Below are 23,258 nucleotides of genomic sequence, written 5' to 3' on the forward strand. Positions count from 1 at the left end.
CTTTTTATACCCTTACTGGATAATTACTACTGGCAGCTAGTCAGTACAGAAATCCACTAGCACAAGCTGCTGGGAAATAATCCCAGCCACTATGTCAGCGGCACGGCTACAGCCAGGCAGAGAACAACCAAATTTGGAACCAAACAAAAACTGAACCACTTCACACATCAGTAACTATACTTCCCTCTTAGCTCCGAGCAATTAAGTAAACCTTAACCTCAGTATAGTAAGAATTACTGTGCCGTAAGAGTGCAGTACGACACAGTAAGCTTTTACCACAGATAGAGCTGGTCTAAAAACACTGTGAGCATCTAGCAAAACACTGGGAACAGCATGCAACAACATGGGTATTGTTCTTTTCTAGCTTCATTGATTATCCATTGTTTGAAGCCTCAGATTCGTTACAAGCTGGCACTCAACCCTTGGGCAGGAATTCCTGTGAATACTGGGCTTTTGAGAACAAGCACTACATTAGTGAGAAGGATACGCCAGGCACTGGCCAAGCTCTGGGCTGTCATGTGCAGTTCTGAATAGCACTGCTTTCCAGTCTCAGCACATAGGCACGAACATATACACTACATCTGAGTCAAGGCAATGTCCCAACTGCTCAAGAGGAGGTAACAATGCCCTTTTCAGCGCTGCATCCTCCTCCGAGTAGGAATCCTCGCAACCCTTCTGCAGCCAAGACGAATTTGCCTTTAGCCAGAGAGCCAGTTCTGTGTCTTCTGCATACAAAATTTGTGGTTGTGTTTCTGATGACTCAAGAGTGTTGTTTAGCTCCCACCCATGATGTTCATTGTTTATGTCCCTGGATTTGTTACCTAATCAACTACATATGCACTTAATTTCACTTTGTAATAACTATAAGTAGTACTTACTTTTCACAAAATCTCTGCATTACAATGAATATTTCTATGTTTACCCCAGGAACCAGTCAGAGTGTGATCAGCTTTTCAAGCTTCATCCACTTATTGATCAGTTGGTTTAAAAATTTAAACAGCTGTTCGCTCTTTGCCAAAACATTTCTCATGCAATTCATTTAAGGGGAGAACTATTTTAAATAGCGTATTCTTCTTTCAGAAGTTTCAGTGTTGGGTAAGATTTTAAAGAATCATTCGCATGCACTGTCATGTATGTTGTTTTAGTACAGACACAGGCAGAGCACAGAAGTCAGTTCCTCCCTCTCCAACTTTATGCTTTAACTCTAACATAAAACCAGTGCTAGACCTCATTCTCCACATTCCAGATTCTCAGTATGCCACCTGAAAATAAATACATTTTAAATGTGTATTTACTCTACTTAAGGTAAGATTCTTTCCCATATCAGTAAAAGGAATTCTCAGAATATGAGATAAAAAGTTATTTTGGAGCTATGAAAATTATGAGGCCTGATTCCCAATATCTCTTCTCCTTATGGATTCTCTGATGTCTAATAAAATATGAGTTTATTAGTCTTGCCTTCAGTTGAGGTACTAAAAGTTTCTCTCTTTCTCTCTATTCCTCTCCTCTGCTTATTTTTGTAATAAAGGCACAATCCTAGGTTCATCTAAGGATTCTCTCACTAGAAGGCAAGAGAAGTGTGAGAGGCAGAGTACGTCAAATGCATGGGAATGCAGAAGCAGACCTGCCTGCAAAGCAAGGCTCTCAGTTCACAGTGAATTTACCCTTTTTGCTTTTTTTTAATCTGATTTTTTTTTTTTTAATTCTCCTCAGAGCAGACGGCCCCTGAGCTTTGCTCACTGAAACAGGTTAATGACATGGTTAATAGCTTTGGTGCCCACAGCAGCAACAGAAAGGACAAAAACCTCCCTTCCAGAGGCACCCGCCAGGCACTGTGGCTCTGAGCCGCGGTTCCAGGCAGATGTGTCTGGGAGCCTCCCCGTGCTGCCGTGAATTAGAGCCTGCCCCCGAGCTGTGACCTGGGAATCTGCAGGATAAAGACCCGAATATAAGGGACTCAGCATGTCCTGGGTCTGTGGCTATGGGACAGACTCACCACCCAGACAGCCGCCAGGCTCTGGGAACTCTGGAAGAACAGGGTGCTAGCACAGAATAAGCTTTTTTCCAGACCATTTCATCAGGAAGACACTGAACTATGCAGATCAATACCAATACCATGATGGCCCACAGCATGGTAAGGAGCAGCTTAAGAATGAAGAGCAGGTGCTTAAAAGTGGACCTGAAAAAGACACAGTTGATGTCACTGGGCTGAGGAATGATTTCTGAAACATTCTTGGCAATAAGTTAGAGAAAGACCCATTATTCTCCAGCTCTTGTCCACACTTTGAAGATACACTGGAATTTCTGTCTGACATCAAACTCTCAGAATAGCAACAGCCACAAGTAAAATTTTCTGCCATCTCTGGGTGGCTAAGAATTTGTCCATCCAGGCAGACAATGGCCTGACCTTGACTACTCATGCCTGCATTACATCTTGGCAGGAACATAGCCCGTGATACACCTGGCACAAAGCCTTCAGTACGTGGAAACTCCAGCTAATACAAGGTGTTGCATTTTATACGATTATCAGGAGAAGCTGCTACCATCAGCAACCAGTAGTGTTGTCTACTTCTGCTTTCTTTGTCCCACACACTCCAGACTTGTTCCCCTTATCCGCTACTGATTTCAGTTTCAGCTTTTGGATCTTAACTTCAAGTTGCTCAATGGACTGGGTCCAGGTTATCTGAAAAAACACCTAAACCTCCAGGAAAAAGACAGTGGTTGACAACTACTCTCCTGCGCACAATGGAACTGCCTAAGGTAAGATAAGCACATCTGACCTGAGACTGGAGTGATCTGCCCCCCAAAAGAAACTTCCCACCATCTGCTTCATGCATAAACTGCATTTCTTAGGCCTTCTCTTCTCTAAATGTAAACACATAGTAACATACGGCTTTTCAAACCAAACAAAACTAAATACCTAAGAGAAATTATTAAAAAAGAATTGCCCCTGAAGAGTCTTCCACTCTTCCTGACCTACCGCTTGTGGAGGATGAGTGAACAGCCACCGTATTGTCGACAGCAGTAGTCCTGTAAATACGCTAGCGGAAGACTTTCAGAGACTGACGATGAGATCAGATCACGTGTACAGCAGAACAGAATTCCCAAGTCAATACCAAGTGCCTTTCCCCAAAGCACTCAGCTTTTCCCCTCTAGAAGCTCACACCTGGGTACCCCTCTCGCACAGCGATATCACAGGCGAGAATTCTGGGAAATGACAGACAAATAAGGCCACAAAACACTTCAGAACTCTTGCATTGAACACTGGCAAATTGTTTTTGAACCAGAATACAAGGTACCCAGACCAGATAGGCTTGCTTTTGCTGTAACCTTGGTGTGCTCATTTCCATGTAAATACACAGAAGGTTCTTCACCTTGGAGCTATTTCACAGGGGTTTTTGTATCTATCTGGAATGTAGGTATAAAGTGAAAGCTCTGGGTGTGCTTGTAAATCATTTGTGCTAAATGATTTGTGCAAACCTCAGATATACAGAGGTTTTCCTCAGTGGAAAACAAAATAAAATGCTCTTATTTGGGTGTGCAGCGTTACATTACCAAATCCATACCTAGGACCAACTTTTGGAGGACTTGGGGGCTACACAGTACTTTGGAAAATGGAAACGCTGTAACACACCGGCTGTAGCTAAAGGCTTGAAAGTCCTAACTCAGGAGACCACCCCGGGGAAAATTCTGGTCGTAACATCAGCTGTGGCAAATGTCACCCATAGTCACCAATCTGCAAAGGAATTGCAGAGTTGCCTTCAACTCTCAAAGTGCTCCCTACACCGATCCTTACACACTCCAATATAAGCTGGAAAGAATCCTCGGTAAAATTTATGGGCCTGCATCCCTTTGCACCAAGTCCCGGAGTGGCAAGGCGGTGTGACGGCCCACCCACACAACCTGTCGCAGGCTTCAGCTGCACCTCCAGCCGGGAATAAACAGCCAGGATTGCATGTTGTTCTCTCTCCCAGTCACCCACTTTGCCATACTGGAGAATGTCAACATGCTGCTGTATATAGGGTTAGACCTACATGCTTTTAACGAAAATAACGGAAAACATTGCAGGAGTGTTGAAAAATATTTTCTGATGTGTTTTGCTTTAAGAGAAAAACTAGTATCCTTATAGAGTCAACCATCTTCTAAATCTTACACGCTACTGTTTCTGCTTAATTTTCTCCCACCTAAACGGCAACTATGCTTTAAAGCACGAAGTACTGTATACTTCATAAATTATAAAGTCAATCTTCATAATTTCTCTTCTCATACATTGGTCAGAGATGGTTTCAACACAGAAAGTTACATGGGAGGTAACATAGGTCTTCCTCCAACAAAGCACTTAAGCATACAGTTCAGCATGTCAGCATCCCAGCTGAAGACAGTGGGATATATTTCAGGTTATGCACGTGTTTCACAATTTTATTGACGTTCAAAGACAAAGATGAACATACAGCAGAAGAAGACTCCAATATCCATATAATTGACACTATGGTAGTACCTTCTACAGAAATTCCACAGAATTAGGAAAATACTTTCTTTGGTTAATTCAGCAATGTTCCTTTTGGAGGCAGTGACAAAAAAAAGCTTTATTAGAGCGTAAATTTAACCCAGCTCCATTTAGATGGAAGCAAAACTCTTTTTACCTCCAGTGGAAATGGAGCTCAATGATAAAATATAAGACTTTTTATAATTGAAGCATGACCCCAAAAAGCAAGTCCTGACAGAGGAACCATGAGATGTTGTAAAATCTTAATATTTAGATATTCATAAGTACACATGTGTCAGGAAATCAGGTTCAAATGTCCTTTACAATTTCCACGTAGAGTGCTTACACTTCTAGGATGTATCGGTATGCCTCTGACATTTGTTTACAGGTCAAATAAACAACGGTACTGTTATTTCAATCCATTTAGAAAGTTCTTAGATGATGTTTCCAGCAATACTTGGGCTTTGTTTTGTGGTTGGAATGTTTTTTTCACAACCGTGTTGGATTTTACTATCAATTTAATGGGTTTTCCCCTTCTCATCACATTTCTGGTGCCACTATTTTACCAGATATCTGGAATATTTATGCACTAATAAGAAGCACTGGTTGTCCTGGGACAGCATCCAGAAAAGATACATACATTTAGGGAGGTTTGAAATATCACAGCACTTCCCAAAAATACAACCTAGTCATTGCAACCACCTTGGCAATGGCGAGCCTGGAAAAGCTGATAGTGGATTAAAAAAAAGGAATATATCACAGTACTTTAGCTTGGCTACGACTAGGACAAAACAAAGGTAGTACTTTTGTTTCTATGTCCCCAAAATGCTGGCGAATACAGGATAAAGCAGTGCGATACTGAGTTATCTAAACACGTTAATTAGCCACACCACAGAGAATCAGGCCTTCTCTAGTGTTCGTTCACCTTCAGTCATACCTTGTTTGACTGCCTCATGCCCACGATTGGCAAAACATTAGACAGACTATGTGGCATATCAGAAAGTGACTATTGAGCATGGATTTCTGCTGATGGCAGGGTTTTTAAATGCTCAAGGCGCTGGTACAACCAACTCATGTGTAAATGGCAACCTTGGCTCTACATTTTAATTATTTTGAAATAAAAGCATTTTAAGTTCCAGTAAGTAACACAATGCAAGGAAAGGGATCCTAGAAACAATCACACACACACACACAAATCATTTAGCTACGTACAGTGACATGCAGTCACGACAGAACGAAATATTCATGAACTCACGGGAGATGAAATTCTGTGTTCCTCTATCACAATATGTAAACCACCAGTTATCATTTTAAAAATAAAGCCCTTGTATCCACCTTATTAAGCTGTACAGGCCCTGTTAAAATGATCAGTCGTTGATAGTCTCTTTTAATTAAAACAATAGGACAGATTTTACCAAACAGTAACAAACCTAAAAGTAGAGGAGGTAAATACTACAAACTCGGGGTCTCCAGTTAGGGATACCGTTTTTTCAAAATACCCGGTATTTCTCACGATGACTGCAACCCTAGTCATGCAAATACACGGTGTGACATAGTTTTTGCATTAATTTATTGCATTGCCGGTTTTACAGTCCTTCATTGTGTTACTGTTCTCTTACACATTTCTAACAAAAGCAAACTATAGTAAAACTAGCCGAAGAAACACAGCTCAAATCCAGTACACGGCAACATTTCTTTTCTTCATGTGCGCTAGGGCCGTAATCTGTTTTGGGGTATCTGCCCATTCAGAGAATTATTCGGATTTCAATAAAATATAAACGGGTGCGTCTTACAGCCTAGCACACACGGATCACTCCTTGCAACGATCACCGTATTGCGATGAAACTTACACATTTATCAGCCTCTGCCTATTGCAGACCCACAGACACGGCAGAATTCATCGGCTTCAGTTTGGCAAACCCGTGCCGAGAAAAATGAATGGAAATGAAGACAGTGCCCACAGACAAAAGCACTGATCAATGCACTCCGCTGACATTATCTTAATGGCAACCTTTTTCCATCCCATCCTCCCTACTTTCCGATTCTTCCAGCAGCAGACATATCCGCACCAAAGGATGCGATCTGACCCATTTCTCGTTGAACTCCGTCACCCACAGGTTTTCACTCGGCGGCGAGCAGCCGTCCCCCGGTCCACAATGACACAGCAGGGCTGGAGGGACACGGCGCCCGGGCTCCTTCCCCCAGGTGACTCGCCCCTCGCCGCCGGGTGAAAACCCGGGCGAGGGGAGGGGAGCGGCGGCCCCGCCAGCACCGGCCTCTCGAAGTGAGGTAAACTTTCGCGGCGGCACCTGGGCCGCCGCCCGCGGCGCCGCTCCCGCAGGGCGGGCGGAACAATGCCCGGCGCCCCGGGCCCCGCGGCGGCGGCCCCGCGCCTCCCCGCCCCGCCGCCCCCGTGTCCTCAGACAACCTCCGCCGCCGGCCCCCCGCCTCCCGCCGCCGCGCTGACAAAGGGCGGCGCGGGGCTGCCCGCGGCGGCGCGGCCGCGGCCGGGCGGGAGGGGGCCCGCCGCCCCCGCCCGCCCCGCCGAGCGCGGCCCCGGGCAGCCGGCCCCTCCGGCGGGCGCGGCGCCGGCCGGCCGGCCGGCGGCGGAGCGGACCTACCTTTTTGTCCTCTTTCTCGCTGCCGTGCCTCCGCTCCGGGTGGCCGCTGTCGGCGGCGGGGGCCGGCTCCGCGGGCTGCCCATCGCGGTGGTGCGGGCGCTGGTGCGGGCAGCCGCCAGACCCCGCCGCCGGGGGGATGGGCTCCGGGCACGGAGAAACTCCCTTAACATCCATCTCCATCTTCCAGTTCACTGTATTGCGAGACAAAAGCAGGCAAACACTTTCCACCACCCCGCGTCTTTCTTGTGCTTTCCCTTCGCTCTCTTTTCTTTTTTTCCTTCTTTCTTTCCTTTTTTTTCCTTCCTTCCTTCCTGCCTTGCCCCCCCCCCCACCCCCCTCAGGAGGCCGTGACACGCATGGCTCTGGCCGCCGCCGCTGCACCGATCCGGCGGCTGCAATTCTCCCCTAGATCCTCCAGACTTTTGTATCCAGCGTGTGTGTGTGTGTGTGTGTGTGTGTGTGTGTGCAAGAGTGTGTGTGCGCGCGCGTGTGTGTGTGTGTGTGTGTGCGTGCGCGCGCGTGTCCTTGGTGCGATGGCCTTCAATCGCCCCGAAACGGCAAACGCTAACTAAGCAGATCTCTCGCCACGAAGATCAACTCCCGGCCCCAGCCTAATTGTGGTGGTTATTTACTTTACGCTATCTATGTCCCAGGCCCGGACAAGCCCTTCTGGCTGCAGCCCTTTGAACAAAGTTAAGTGGAGGGAGCCGAGCTCGGGGAGGGGGTGGGGGCGAGGGGAAACCACCGGGGTTTAACACGGGGGAACTGACAATAACCCGGTAATGTCAAGTAAAAGTTAAACCTCCCCCTTCCTCCCCTCCCCCTCCCCTCTCCACATCCCAGGCAAGCGCAATACAGCAAAGCAAAACAAGCGATTTCAGACCTGTGCAAGGTGCTGGTGGCGAGAAGAGACGAGCATTTACCCGATTGTTGCCTTTATTTTATTTTTCCCCTGGCCTCCCCCCCAGCACCACCCGCTATTGCAAATGTGGGCTCCTTGATGTTAATCTCCTCTCCGCGGTCTGAGTGTATGTGTGTGACTGGAGCTCCCTCTCTCTCAGGCTGCCAGCGCCACGCAGCATTGCACAAGGAGAACTGGAGTAAGGAGAAAAACAAGAGCAAATCCAGGCTGGAAATCTAAATCGGTACCAGCCACGGGCTCTCTGATTTTATCAACACAAATACAAGAAGAGAAAGGAAAAAAAATCGTGTGTGAGCTGCTACATCAGTCGTGACTGCAGTGCACACACGATTAGTTTATTCCTCGTGTTAGCTTCCTTCTCAGACTGAACTTAGACATGGTAGGGAAAAATGCAATCTCATTAGGAGTCTTTCATACCAAAACAAGAATTTCCTTAGTGGTGCCGGAGCCAAGCCAACTCTTCAGCTATTCCCCTCTTCATTTTGAAGAGATGAACGGCAAGCGTAGTCCCGATCGTTCTCAAATCGGGACGCCATCAGGTGACCAGTCTGCACTTCTAAATATAACACCACATTGTCCTGAGGAGCAGCTGCTTTGAAAGTTAACTGGAAACATCTACTGAGAGCCTGCAGTGTCAAGATCCGGATCTGATCTATGCCTGATCTATCTGATGCATGTACTGACCTCTCCAATAGCAACTACCCGCTCCGCAGAGATCCTGGGCCACATCCTTGGGAGCTGGTCTATTTTACGCCAGGCGAGAACCTGTCCCAGGGTATTTTGGGAAGCGGGTGACTATCAGATATTACATGATGCCCTTTTATTCCTCGCCTTGGGTTCCGTTATTCCCCAACAGGATTGTTACTGTGGGAACCTGAACAGATCTTATTGCAACAATATATTTGGACAAAGGGCAAGGGCTAATCTCGCAATAGCGGGAAAAAAAGCCTTTGTCACACACCAAAGCTGTATTTTTAAAATACATGTCTCTAAAGAAAGCATGTCAAGTTTTGCGGGCCCCGCTGTCTTCTCCGATTGGCGCAAATAAGGAGCATCTCTATTGAAACTATCAGCATCAGTGTTTAAAATTGAGGTAAATAATATGACAATCAAGCCCTGAATGTTACAGTTTAAAATCAAATACTTTAGACTACTTACAATCATTTACTTGTAAGCATTTAAATATAGTCTACGTTTTGGGGTGGAAGGATTTAAACATTCTGGATACTCATATAGTTTTAGCCTCATTAGCAAAAAGCAGTACTAACTGTAGACAGGCACTTTTGGGGGGGTCTGTTTGCGTAGCCACGATGGCCACGGAACACGTACAAAGGTGGACTTTGCTGCAGAATTGCCCAGAGCAAAGCAATAAGCCCACGTAGATGACAAGCCACCCCCCTGTCAGTCCGCCTGCGCAGTCACCACCTCCCTCCACACACAACAAAGCACACAAGGAACAAAATTCTGTGCTCAAGAGCTTTTCCAGTTTGGGTCAAAGTACTTCCAGTATCACAGATTGGAAAAAGGCAAGAAAAAAGTGAAAATAAAAATATCGTTCTTTCAGGCGCTGGAGCGCACACTTACAAAATTACTGATATATGACATAGAAACCTTCCCGTGGTGGGTAATATTAAACAATGCTGTTAGAAAATAACAATTCTCAATCTACCATCTCCAGATCTGTAAAGTAAAATTCAAAGCAAAACAAAACCATCTAAAAATAGAGAAAAGCTAACCCAAATACAAACATTTCACCATGTGCTCCGAAGCTTACTGGAGCTGGACATTGGCAGGGAACCAAGGAAAACTAATTCCAGAGGTGGGGGCCCTTGACTCAGAAAGCTCTGCTCCTAATCCTAGAGAGTTTAACCCCCAAAACCAGTAGAAACTTCTTAGATGGTTCGAGTGAACTTGATCATACATACGAAGAGAAGGGCAAGCCCTAGACTATGTGACAGTCAGTACAAAGATTTCATAGAAACGTAGAATAGTTTGGGTTGGAAGGGACCTCTAAAGGTCATCTAGTCCAACCCCCCTGCCGTGGGCAGGGACATTGTACTTGGCTGCTGAATTTCAAATTTCCCTTTCTTTCTTTTCTCTTCTTTTCCCCATCTTCCCTTTTTGCGCTGCAAAAGATTTACAATACTATTGCAAAAATAAAATTATTAGAAATAATTCATCACAACAGCGTGCTCCCAGTTGTTCTCCGCACAAACCAGGTTTCTGCCCAGCTACTGTTATTCAATGGATTTCAAGAGAATCCTAAGTAGAACATATTTTATCAGGCTAAGGTAAAGGTCTGAATAATCATCGCAAATTTCTGTGAGAGAAATAATAGTCTTCAGGCCAAACATACTTTGAGATACAAACAGCAACTACAAATTTAGGAGCACTAACAAATTTGACAGGAAAACGAAATCTGAACCAGCAGGCTGAGGAGATAAGAAATATGACCTCCTTCCAGTCTCCTAAGTGGCCCTTCTGACAAGTATCAGGTTCCTCAGGTCCAGGCAAAAGCACATGGGCTTTTACCCTGAATTATGTCTGGTAAGCACTGGGAGAAGGGTGGGACTACGGACTGTAATAATGCAACAAGCCACAGAGCTGAACAGTTGATCGGTATTGCCTAATGAAAAGTTTTCGGTACCTTCAACTAACTTGGTACATACGTCGAACTCAAAACATAAGTCCACAGAATAGTATTTGGAGCTGAGGTGGAAGAGTGGCGAGCCAGAATCCTCTATCACATGGCAACTGTCTTGGAAGACAACGCACTGAGAAGCAGAAACAAGGGAGTCTCACTGGAGGGCAAGTCAATCCACACCAGGAAGGCCGTGTTCGTAAGAAAACAACATTGTGTTGAATGCTTTCCAGATGTGCTGACACATCGAAAAAAATTAGGATGGATCCTTCACTCATGTTCACTGTGGTAAAACAGCATATAATTTAGCTTCTATATAGAATAATGAAGTACATTACTGAATATGGACTGTCTATTAACATACACAACATACATTAAGAATTTCTGAGCCCAGATCTATTGTTCATTTTTCAAGAGAAACGGCATTAAAATATTGCTGGTGAAATCAATACTACAACTCATTAACACACACTCCCTGCTCCTGCATATCTTGCACTTGTGGGTTGTGCTGTAAAACAGGTGTAGGTGACTAAATAGATTCCAGAGGCACTGACATTCTGAAACGTAAAAGGAAAACCTTTCAAGACCAGCTGCATTCTTCATGTCTCAAAAAATTAAAATTAGGGAGTGACGAGACTATGAATTTAATTGCAGGCCAAGTATTGGAACAATTTGATGGAAAGGGTCAAAGATTGCTTCATGTAGAAAACAGTGCCATTTTTGTATTCTTATTCTTGGTTACGATCAGATGATAGTACAACATCCTGTGCAAGCCACATGGCAGGGGAATCCTCTGTAGTCCTAATTAATAAGGCTAGAAATGGCGGGAAGACATACACAAATTAAATGATTTGCCTAAGAATCATGAAGTAGTTCAGTGGCAGATTAAACAGAACATTTATGCCCTTTCCATGGTCTCTTCTTTCAGTCATTTGTTTCATTTAGCAATTTGTCACTTTTTCCTATGAATAGCTTTAAGATAACTGCTCAGAAACCGAGTCATTTATTGATGTTTACTTACATAACAATTCTTGTTCAAAGATGTTTTCAGGTCTTTCTCAAGCACACTTATTTTTGTTAACGTGGATAAACTGAAGATGTTGCATGTCAGATGTACAAAAATGGCGATTACAGATTAGCAGGATATATGCAATCTTTATAAAAACACAGCTATCATTGTATGAGAGACGTACCATGCGGCTTTCTGCTGCCTCACATATCTGTTGGTTCAGGATTCACCTACCCGCTGCATTCAACATTTGAATAATTTTGACCTTTTACCACCCTTAGACGATTCAAAGCAAAGGTTTCCTGTTGTCAACACAAGCTCCTTGGGGCCTCACTCAACACTGTATCTGTCAACTCGCATTCTAGGCTATTTCATTTCATTTCATTTCATTGCTTGAGAGTTGCAAACAGAGTTGCTTTCTCACGAAGACTCTGACCTTATCGATAATTCCCTCTGTACTATACATTTCACAGTGGCTGACACAGATGTTCATTGAGTCATTTTCCCACCCATCGATGTCTGCTTCTGTTCTCTAAGGTGCTTTACTGCAAGTAGGCAAACATTCAGTAACCTGGGGGCTCCTGTAACTTTCAAGATCTATCTGCGCAGGTATTTTCTGTCTCAGAAAGTCTATAATTGTATATGCTTAACAAATGCTATCCTAAAAGAATTATGTTGCACAGGGATATAAAGACATGCTGTGGATATTCTTAGAGAGTAAAAGCTGAAAATACTATTTGAATTCCACTGTTCTCTACGCAGTCCGATGTGAGAATGGATACATTACAGGCTGCATTTTCAAAAGCATCTTGTCTTCTAGCTTTCCACCCACAGTTTTGATAATATCAGTTCTCCCCTGCATTCTAACATTTTTGCTCACAAGTACTGAAACCACAAAGAATGGCTGCACAACTCAAGCCCTGAGTGACATTTTTTGAGCCTTTTAAAGACTTATCTCCATTCCTTTTTTGGAACAAAAAAATCCCGTAACCCTTGGGACGTCTCCTGAGCTCCTACAGCTCCTTTTCTAGAAAGCCATCAAAATAGAATTGGTAGACTTCATGACTTTTAAACATGAACATAGCTCCTCGCAGATGATATTCTACATAACTGACAAACAAAACTATTCTGGTCATAGACAGAGCTTCATCCTTCCTTGCCCAAGGTATTGCAAAGAGAGCAATGCCCATGCAGACCCTAGACTCGCTTTCCAAAGCAGTGTCATGATTTGAGCACATATCTATCCTGCAGGGTGTACAGAAGGCTTTATTCCCCTCAAAATTGCTGTGTGAGGTGGAAGAAGAATCAGCTATTTCTGCTGACTTTTCTGAGAGTTGGCCTGGGCTCATAGTTAGTCAAGACATCATTGAGTGGGACAGAAGGCCTAACCTAGCAGACTCAAAGAAAGGAAACGCAGCTCTGAGGCAGACGGGCGGGCAGCACAGCCACACAGACATTTGTTTCACACAGTCTGAAAACATCTGTATTTCACTGGGTGATGTTGCAGTCTTCTCAGTTCCTGTGGTAAGCCTGGATCTGTGCCAAATTGAAAAATTTGACCTAGTTTTCATTTTTTTGGAAAGGAAAACATCCACTGAGTTCACTTAAGTTAGAAAATGGGGAAAAAAGTAATTTGTCATAATAAGCATTTGTTAGAGACAAATAAACAAAAGGGAGATACATTAACACAAGGGAAAAAGAATTGGTCTATATTATTTCCTAATGGATGCCAAATCTTCATTGCCAGAGATTAAACGTTCAGGAGCAGACAAAGGCATGAGAATGCTCTACAAGGGATACGACGTCTCCAGTGGCAGCCAAGGGTCGGTGTGCAAGGGCTGGTCCACTGAAGTTCAGAGTCCCACTAACAGGGAGAGGCAGAGATGACAAGAATATGCGTGGGTTTGGCCCTCAGGCATTTCTGCTTCACCAGCTGACCTGAAGCCCCCCCACAGCACACAGCTGTGCTGTGTAAAGTGCAGAGGGGATTTGTGTAGGAACTCGTGCAGGTCTTAGGAGCACTAACTCCCGTCCGATTTTCCATGCTATGGAGTGTTCCTACCTGCCTTTATTTCCGATATGCCCAGTGGGATCCTAGAGAAACATCCTCAGAGCTGGAACATGCCATGGGGTAAGGAGAATGCCCAGAACAGTTAGGTGTTTAGCTCCACTGATTCCTTTCTTCCTTGCTTTTTTTTTTTTGGCTCTCCCAATGTCTTCTCACTGCTTCTGTCCCTTGTAGTAGAGAGAAGCATAAGGGCTCAATGTGCTAATAACATCTTCTTTTTTTGTAGCAGACTGCATATATACATATGCAAATATAGTTTTGAGCTGGGGTGATGGGTTTTGTTTAAAACTGTCAAAACTGAAGTCTGGAGAATTTTCTTGATGATGAAAACAGATGAGTAATCCATTTGGTAGTATCTGTGTAAACAATATGCACAAAACCACTTTCTTAAAATGTTTCTGCTTTTAATTTTTAAATTAATGCATACTGCTCAATTTGACTACTTCTTCCAACTTCTGCTAACTCTCTGGCCCTGCTGAGATATGCCCCATTCTCTCCTTGTTCCTTCTGCAGATTGGAAATACATTTAAATTCACTAAATTTCTTACAGTTAAAAAAAAAAAGTGTGTTAAGCATAAATTAAAGAAACAAAGTATGTTTAAGCATAAATAAGACCAAACACAATTCATTACATCTTCTTAAAACTAAAAATTGATAACAAGTATGTACATTATCAACTACTCTCCTATTCAACTGCTGGGACTTGAGTTTAGAGTTTTACAGTTTTGTCCACTATATTCAGGTCTTAATCTGCAACTGGCTGAATACAGCAAGTCGGAGAGTATGTATTTAAACAGTGCAGTCTTCACCACTTTAATTAATCTTTAGGAAAGAGTCTGACTTTGCTGTCTTTGCCTAGGATAAACCTGTTTTGAGGTCAATACTACAACTACAAGGTGGAATGAAGGACTGGGCTTTGAAGGACAAACACAAAATCCTGAGCTTTCCCTTTCCAAAATAATTTTAAATGCCATAAATAATTTCAATATATGCGTACTTTGGAGCTAGCAATGTCTCTTTAATTGTAAAGGCCACATTTTCACTATTTCTGCTTTTGCAGGATGCTATAGGAAAAAAAACCTAGTAAAAATTTTAAAGAAACATTTGCTGAGTGGGATATCATACATTTTGCAAAAGCAACATAAGAAATTTATTTTTGTTTAATTTTTCTACCCACAATTGTAGAGTTAAAAACAGACATTTGAACAACTGAGTATGAAGCAAATTAATGAGGATACATGAGAAGACTGTAAGATGCAAAAACCTAGGAAACTGATGAAAGTGAAAAACCCTGCAAACAGTTTTCTGACTTTGAATGGCAAACTCAAGAGAGATGAAAGATGAATGCATCAAAAAGAACATCCTTTTGTTCCTTGAAAGAATAGGTTATTGTCTACTTGTATTGCTTGGACACCATCACTGGTACCGCTCTCACAAAAAACAATGGAAGACACATCCCTGCCCCAAGGAGCATACAATCGAAAAGCCAATGGAAAGATGTCCAGTAACTTCAAAATGAGTAGGATTATACCCAAAATTAGGCAAACGTACTTGAATAGCAATGCCTGCCAGCATATTAGCAATAGTTCAGCAAAAGACAACAGTCAGCCTAACCATTCAAAGATAGATGTTTTGATGACAGATTAAAAATGAATCAACATGGTAATGGATATAAAGAAAATAAACTGAAGTTGCAAGGAAATGTTTTGATTAAAAAGCTGATGTTCTCAGGTCAAATATGCTGTCAACAGGGTATGACACTTAAGGTCTCAAAAAGCACTCAGGGCTAAACGTCAACTTTGTGCATGCAAATCACTGGTGTCTGTGGTTGTTTATCACTGTCACTTGTACAAGCAAATGATAGAATTTACATCTGTAAAAGCCCATTTGTGCTTAGTTTGTATTCAGTTAGCACATACAGCTGAGGTTTGTATGCATATCTGTATATTTTATCATTTGTTTGCAGAAAAAGCAGTGCTCAAAATTGTACGTAAAAAATAGAAGTCATATGTCGAAAATCTGGTTCTGAGGGGTACTCAGCAAAAGCAAAAAAAACCCAATACAATGCTGCAGATGCAATCTAATCTATTTCCAGCAATGACACCAAAATAAGATAACACAATTTAGGATCAAACAAACAAGATGCCAGACATCATGTAGATGTTAGAGTGTGTTTGTCTGTTTCCTTTCTCGTGCCCTTTAATTGACAGTGAAGTAGTTCATAATTTTGAGAGTCGATAGGGGTCAGTTAACTTCGGAGAAGTTACTACTCCTTTGCTACAAGTAGGCACAATTCGTAACTCTTAGTACTCTTGTTTGATTCTGCTGTGAAGGCTCATGGCATGTCTGTACTTTACAATGGTGCCAGTCATGTAGCCAGAAGTAAGATTCCTGGATCAGGACAGGTGTGAGGCTGAGTTAGTCAGCTAACGTCTCCCTGTGCCATCTTCAGCATTGAGCTAGGTCCTCCACTGAATTCTGCATCAGCACAGTCCCAGCTATCCCAGCCCAATGGATCCAATGCACTGGGATCCATTGGGGTCTGCCTATTTGCCTTTAAAATACATTATTTCATTATTTATTTGTGTTTGACACGATATTGTAGCAAGAGCTAGAGAAAATCTATTCAGAGCAAACGCTTAGATTCTGAAACACAAGACAACTGCCAGGGAAAAGAATTGGACTGCTAAGCTGTTCACTGTCCAGTTTAACTCTTGCACTTGCCTCTAAGAGACGACGTTATCCCTCATACAATAAATCACATTCACTCGTAGTCTGTGAGCTTATCTGTTCAGCTATTCGTCTCATTTCATATAACCACCAGGAGACCTCTCAGCTGCAGAAAATAGTTGAAGTCAGAGTCCAATAGCAATCTGAGAGATTATATTTTTACTTCTTCATCAGCCACTTAATCTATTCTCAACCTCCAAAAGGTACTTTCCTTTGATCTACCTGTACCTACCTCGACTGAAATTTGGTTTCCAGAGATTAAGCTCTGGCCCTCTGGGAACACTGTGCCAGCATGTGAAACCGGAGTCCTCACATCATTCTGTGTACATGTAAAAGTACTCGGGATTCAAGCCCTGAGCAGTAATAGCTCTTAAATTACCTTGTGTTCTCATGAAAGTCAGTTCGCAGCTGAACATAAGATAAACAGTATTCCACCAAAGCATAGTTTAGTATACTTAAAAATGGAATTCAAGTTTGAGAGCTAGAGGGTATGTCCGTGAAGACAGAGCCTATGTGAAGTGTATCTAGTGAATGTTTTCTGGTTTAATGCAAGAGCTTTGTCTGGAAGATAGTCAAAGAACTAAACAGCTATTATTAGAAATAATAGAGCTGTACATTAACCTGAGCAGGTCTGGTACTGGGAAAACCCCTGTCTTCTTAGAACTAAGCAACAGCAAGATGCCTGCTGTTTCTCGTGGCATTATCACACTGAAGTCTCGCAATAACAAAACAATTTTGTAGGAAAAAAATATTTTGTGTGCCTTCCGTGAAATCAATTTGCATTTCTATTACTTTCTAATGACAAACATTACAGATTACATACTTGGCTATATTTGTACAGATTTTATAAGCATGTCAAGTTGTCTGTTTTGCTAACCCTACAATAACTGCTCTGGAATAATTATTTGTGTGTTTACTATATTAGGCATTTCTGTCTTTTCTAAAGCAAATTAGAAGAAAATGAGGAATTGACATCCTAGGTAAGACCAACAGGCCTCCTGCTCCAATACCCTGACAGTGCCCAGTGCCAAATGCTCTTCAAAGGAAAGTAAGTAGGCAGAAATATTGAATAAGTATGCAATAACTAGTCTGTACCAGACATTTCCTCTTAATTCCCACCATGCTGTCATTAATTTATGCCAAAAAAATAACAAATTTTATCTACAGTGTAAAAAACATTTCTTACTGTAACTCCTGTAATTGTTGATGTTCTCTTTACCCATAGAAAGGTCTAATACTCTAAGACTCTTATAAGGCTTTTTAAAAATCCAAAATAAGGTACAGCAAAGCAAATGCAAATCAGTAGACATTACTTTCTCAAACAACATGGCTAATGACTCAGTGTTGTTTAGATAAGCATTTGGATTTCTACAGCTGCATCTTCCAGTGCAGTGCTTATCAGTCAGACTAAAGCTCTAAACAATCTGGTGATTCTACAGTCCTGTGACATCTAATAGCTCATTTATTTTTTTTACCTGTCATAACAACATAACAATATATTTAAGGAGAACATTCGTGCTCTCATTTAAGATTTGATTCCTACTAAAGAAACCTATATTCTGGGACATGATTCAGAGGGATGGGAGGGTTAAATAGGTACAAGCAGATAATATTGCCTTTTGGTCATTCTTTCTCGACAAACTAACTTCAAGAATGCCAAGTTCCGAACTTTCTTATTCTCTGTTTAGGAAATACTTAATATGTTTCAAGTATATCTGCAACATTGACAAAACCAAGGAGGACAAGAAAATATTAAAGCTAATCTCTGTTTCGTTAAAAAAATCCACTCAGGTGACCCTGTGTATTTGTGCATTTAAACATATGGGTATATATCAGTATATAAAGCACAAACATATATAAAGCATATATTTCTGTATTATACAGACACACCTACACCCCCATATGTGAAAAGGAATAGAGGGTAGATGGCAAACGAAAACATCCCTGCTTCTTAGCTCAGTCCCATTTGCCATGTTTCAGGATGAACTAGAAAAGCATTTACAAGCAAGAAACGCTATGTCATTGGGAAAAAGTAATATTCTCAAGAAAAAAAGTGTTTATCAATGGAAATTGGAAAATTCCCTTCAAACACAAAGGAGAATTGAAAGCAGTCTCCAGGGGAAAAAACAGAATAAAATCTTGATTGCTGAAACAATTCTAAAATGTTGGAAAAAGAAATTAATCTGAGCAGAAACTCGCTAATTGGTGTAGCTGATTATGGACAAGTATTGAAAGAATAGCAGCCTGATTCAGAGAGCCAAGACTAAGTTTAAATGAAATGGATGCAGCAGACTGGCTGAAGAACAAGTTTGTGATTCATGAGTAGCAGACAGAAGAGATATAAATTGAAAGGATGTAGGACCATATTGGCCATACATGACCTCAAGTGGAAATTCAGAAAATCTGGAAAGTTAAAATTGCAGGTATTAATTTCACTAAAAAGATGAAAAGATACCATTATATTGGAAGATCTCATTTGGCCAGTTCTGGGTAACTAAGTTTAGTATATATTACTTGTCATAGTACAAAGAATTCTTAATTTCTTGAGCTGAAATTTCACAACTCAGTCTTCAGGTGAATCCATGAAAGGGTGCTGATTTAGTGCCGGTGTATATTTTAAGAGTTGTGGGGAAAAAAATTCTCCGGAGTAATTTCTTTTTCAAAAATGAAAACTTGAATTTTTTGCACAGCAACGGAGTTATCTGTACTAGTTAAAATACAACTCCTTGTTATCCACTAATACTTGACTAAAGAGATTTTGTCTTCAGGAGGCAACTGAAAGGAATGTGATGTAGGGACAAAGTAAAAAAGGACAGCCTTTACGACTGATGGTGGTGGTTCGATGAGTGAAATCTCTGTTCTTCTTCAGAAGGAATTACCAATAAACATTTTCTCTACACTGAAAAATAGAGATTTCAAAACAAAATAGTTCAAAGAGGAGAGAAGTTCTAAAAATTTCTCTTTAAATCCATCATTTGGAAAAAACGGTTTCCTTTTCATGTTCAGGTGCTCATTGGTAATCAAATCTTGGTTCTACCTCTCATCATTTAACATCTCTAATAACCAGGACGCACTCAACATTGTTTATTATCTTGAAAACTTTTCAGTTGTCTGATAGCTCTAAGTTTTAGGACAAAATATTCATCCTAACTGCAGATAATTAACCTGTTCAGTTAAGTACAATTAAAGGCTAAAGGAAATGCAGCTACATTACATCACTTAAACTGGCTTACAATTAAACCATCTGAAAAAAAATCCTCACAGTGGTATTTCAAGATTTTCGCACAGCCTGAGAAAAGTTGTACCTAATACGATATCCAAAGGGATTAAGGTGGATTCAATTTTTATAGACATAAGATAGTCAAAGGGAAACCTTTTAGAAGCTTTATTGGAAGGCTTCAGAAAGAGGTAAATACGATCTAGCTTCACGGACTTCCAGCTACCAGAGGATGATACAGCCTATTTGTGAACAAATGGTTATTCATTAGCTATGATGTCTGAGAGATGAAGATTGCTAGGGATTTATGAGTAAGTCATCTCATTTCTCTTAGTTGTGGCAATGACTCAGTCTTCCTAGATAGAGTGGAGTTTCAGTATGTTCCACCAATCTTGCAATAGACTTTATCACTTGGATGTTTGTTTTTTTGTTAATTCTAAGCAGCAGTGGTCATAAGACATGATATCTGTGGGGAGCATTTACCAGGACAAAGCATTGTGTACTTAGCAGAACTGTAGTCAAAATATTCTTTTCTATTTCATTACAAAACTTCATTTGTAATTTTATGTGGAAGTAAATATCAGTGCTATTTAGAATGACAGCAAGCAAGAAATGGTAAATAGTAAATAGTATTAAGGTTGCATAATAGCCCAGTCAGTGCTACTGTACAAAGGCAAAGGAAACTCCTCAATGCTAACCACCAACACAGTCAAAGTTTGTAAATAGAGAGCACCAGGCAGTGTGTGGGAATGGGTCGATTCTCATCTCCAGAGCTCTAGTAAATTGGGCAGCACAGCTGAATGACCAGAGAGAAATTTACTGAGTTTCTGTCTGTAGTCCTTGCAAATGTCTCATCACCGAACATTTTCCAGGCAGCTGCTTTTGAGCTTACATATATATCCCTGTCTTTTAAGCTCTATGAGCTTGAATACGTCTCAAATATTCTCTTTTCTTGGGTATTCTGATTTAGAGTTTCCCTCCTCAGAGACATGTGATGACAGAAACACAAAGCATGTCGACTCTAAGGGTATTCTAAGAATGACCAATTCATATCAGGTTTCAGTGAAAAACTTGCCGTTATGAATTTTCGATGAAGTAAGTGTATGTTAAGCATAAAAGCCTAAAGAACAATAAGACTATGTTTGGAAAATCAGTGCAACTTCCTAGCTTTTAAAAAGCAAAAATTATAAACAGAAGTTACACCACATGCACGTACTCTCAACTGGTTTGAGTTTTTAGGTGCAGCACAGACCTCTGACGTGCAATCTAGAAAAATATTTGAGTAGTGAAAAGCTGTCACTCTCTGTGAATCAGCCGCAAGAGGCAGGCGAGACATGCATTTCATCTGGCCTACAAAATTATTACCTGGCAGGAGCAGAAGAGTCGTTCTAGGGGGCAGGCAAAGGTATATACCTATCTATAATTTTCCAAACATAAATCCTCCACTGGTGCTATTTCCAGTACATCCATGTTACAGTCATAGATTCCCTGCTGGCCTTCCCAGTCAAATAATTCCTTTCTGAGATCCAGACTGTTCCCACTCCTCTCTATTATTTTTACATTTTAACTCCACTTTTCTCTGTCTTCACATCTTTTGGCTAACAATTTCAGTTACTCTCTCTTCTCCTGTGCTCCATCGTTGTCCCCATCCTTGTAACACTGAGATCCAGCTCCTAATGCTCCACTTAGGCAGTTTTCCTTTTATTGCTGTAGCATCAGCAGGGGTTCTTTGACACTAAAAGAGAGATAATCTCCTGCTACAAGCTCTGTTCTCCAAACCACAATACTTGTCAAAGAGAGGAGGAATTGCACAAAGTCCCACTCAGGCCTTTCAGTCCAGGCAAGGAGCAGACCCAGTGCAGATGAAGCTTTGGAGAAGATAGCTGCCAAACCCTAATGGCTAAAAACATGGAAGTTCTTCCTTTTTTTCCCCCAGCAGGTTATAAATGCAAGCCGAACGTAGGCAGATTTTCACAGGATAGCTCATGCCAAATTTTAGGCCGCTGCTCCAGAACTTGAAGATAATACAGTTTCCTTGGTAATTGTAAACAATTTTCATAGGGCAAAAATATTTTCCTGTGAAACCTATTGTGAGGCATAGATGCGCTCTGCTTGCTTAAGCCTTCCAAAACAAGTACAGAACTACATGCATTTCAGCCTGAGGCAGACACCTGCCACGGAAGACTTCAACTTGAGTATTTAAAATTTAGCAAAATTGTATTATATCTTAAGACACTTCATAATGGGAAAAGACAATGGCTTAAATATAGGGATTTCTTATTCTGCCAATTATATGTGTTTATTTTAGATTTTGACTGTACCAGTACTTCCTCTGAAACCCGGCATTGTGGGGATCGAGTTACTTTCTCTCAAGGGGACGAGAGTCATTTTGCTGACAATCTTAAAAACAGAATTTAACTAGAGTTGGCTTCTTTGTTCTTCAAGGGCATGGGAGATACTTCAAAAAGGCTAAACTGTGAACTGAACAAAGCTTGTTTTAATAATTTTTGTGTATGCATTTGCAAGGCATCTGAAAAAATACCCATGTGATTTCTCCAGTTGCAGTGATACTGGATGTGTTTCCCAGGATGAGATTAGGCAGATTGCCTTGGGTTTGCTCCACAGGGGACAGGTCAACTACCTTTATTGCATGCCATCAGCAACGTGCCACTGAGGCATTTCCAAAAGATTAAATACTCCTCAGGATTAAGAGGCCTGGTTAAAATGGAAAATTTCCTTTTTTGTTTTTGCTGCATGTAATACCTATTAGGGGGCTATAAAGGGGATTATGGAATCTTAAATCTTCAACAGTATCGTTTGCTGAGGTCTTTTTGGTCTTTTTGCTTATATATATGAAAGTATGTGCGTTTACAAATTGTATATGCATGTAAATATCTATTAAAATAAATGAAGAATGTTGTTTAGCCTCCCTAGAGGACTGCTGCATTTCTCAAGTCACTGGGCCAGTTAAGCTTTGCTTTGTGGTTGGGGGTGGCAGTTGGTGTAATTACTAAACAAAAGAGATTTTCAAAGATTCAAAGGATTGCTTATCAGCAAGTACTTTATGCCACTACATAATACTTCCCTGTTCTTTAATTAACGAGGTTCCTCAAAAATTCCTTTTACAATCAAGAAAAATGAAATTTTAAAAGTATGTTAATAATAGGAAACTCTATTTCTTGTTAATTATTTCTCAGTCTCACATAGCCACTCTTTCAGTTTATATTATCTGACTGAATAATACAAGAGTCACATATTTTGGAATTTAATCTTTTTGATTGAAATGGTCTTGAGTACATGATACGGTATCTCAGTCAATCAAGTAATTATTTACGCGATTATCAAAGCTCTGCGTAACACTTCCATATTTTTAGTATTAAACTTTTTTGGTGGAAACAGTGGTAACCTGCTGTCCTTGTGTTTTCTCATCACACAAATGAAGGCTGGCACAAGGTACATGATTTCACCACATGACAGGTCAGTCTCAGAGACTGCAGAACCATGGATGGAGGATCTTATTTTTGGCAGAAGTCTCACACAGCCCCCCCCCTTTATCTTTCCAAC

The 23,258-nt window shown here is 41.4% G+C and overlaps 1 protein-coding gene across 1 annotated transcript in view; it reads right to left on the minus strand.

The window, feature by feature from the left end:
- Positions 1 to 8,036, minus strand: part of LOC143156921 (uncharacterized) — a 46,570-nt gene extending 38,534 nt beyond the window's left edge. Inside the window, exons 1-2 of the mRNA XM_076331142.1 lie at positions 7,991 to 8,036; positions 7,108 to 7,298 (exon numbers count right to left, since the gene is read on the minus strand). Coding sequence (XP_076187257.1) covers positions 7,108 to 7,287 — 180 coding nt within the window. The 5' untranslated portion in view covers positions 7,288 to 7,298; positions 7,991 to 8,036. The remainder of the gene's footprint in view (positions 1 to 7,107; positions 7,299 to 7,990) is intronic.
- Positions 8,037 to 23,258: the final 15,222 nt, after the last annotated feature.

Source organism: Aptenodytes patagonicus, chromosome 2 (assembly GCF_965638725.1).
Source record: "Aptenodytes patagonicus chromosome 2, bAptPat1.pri.cur, whole genome shotgun sequence".
In the NCBI taxonomy this organism is placed as follows: Eukaryota; Metazoa; Chordata; class Aves; order Sphenisciformes; family Spheniscidae; genus Aptenodytes; species Aptenodytes patagonicus.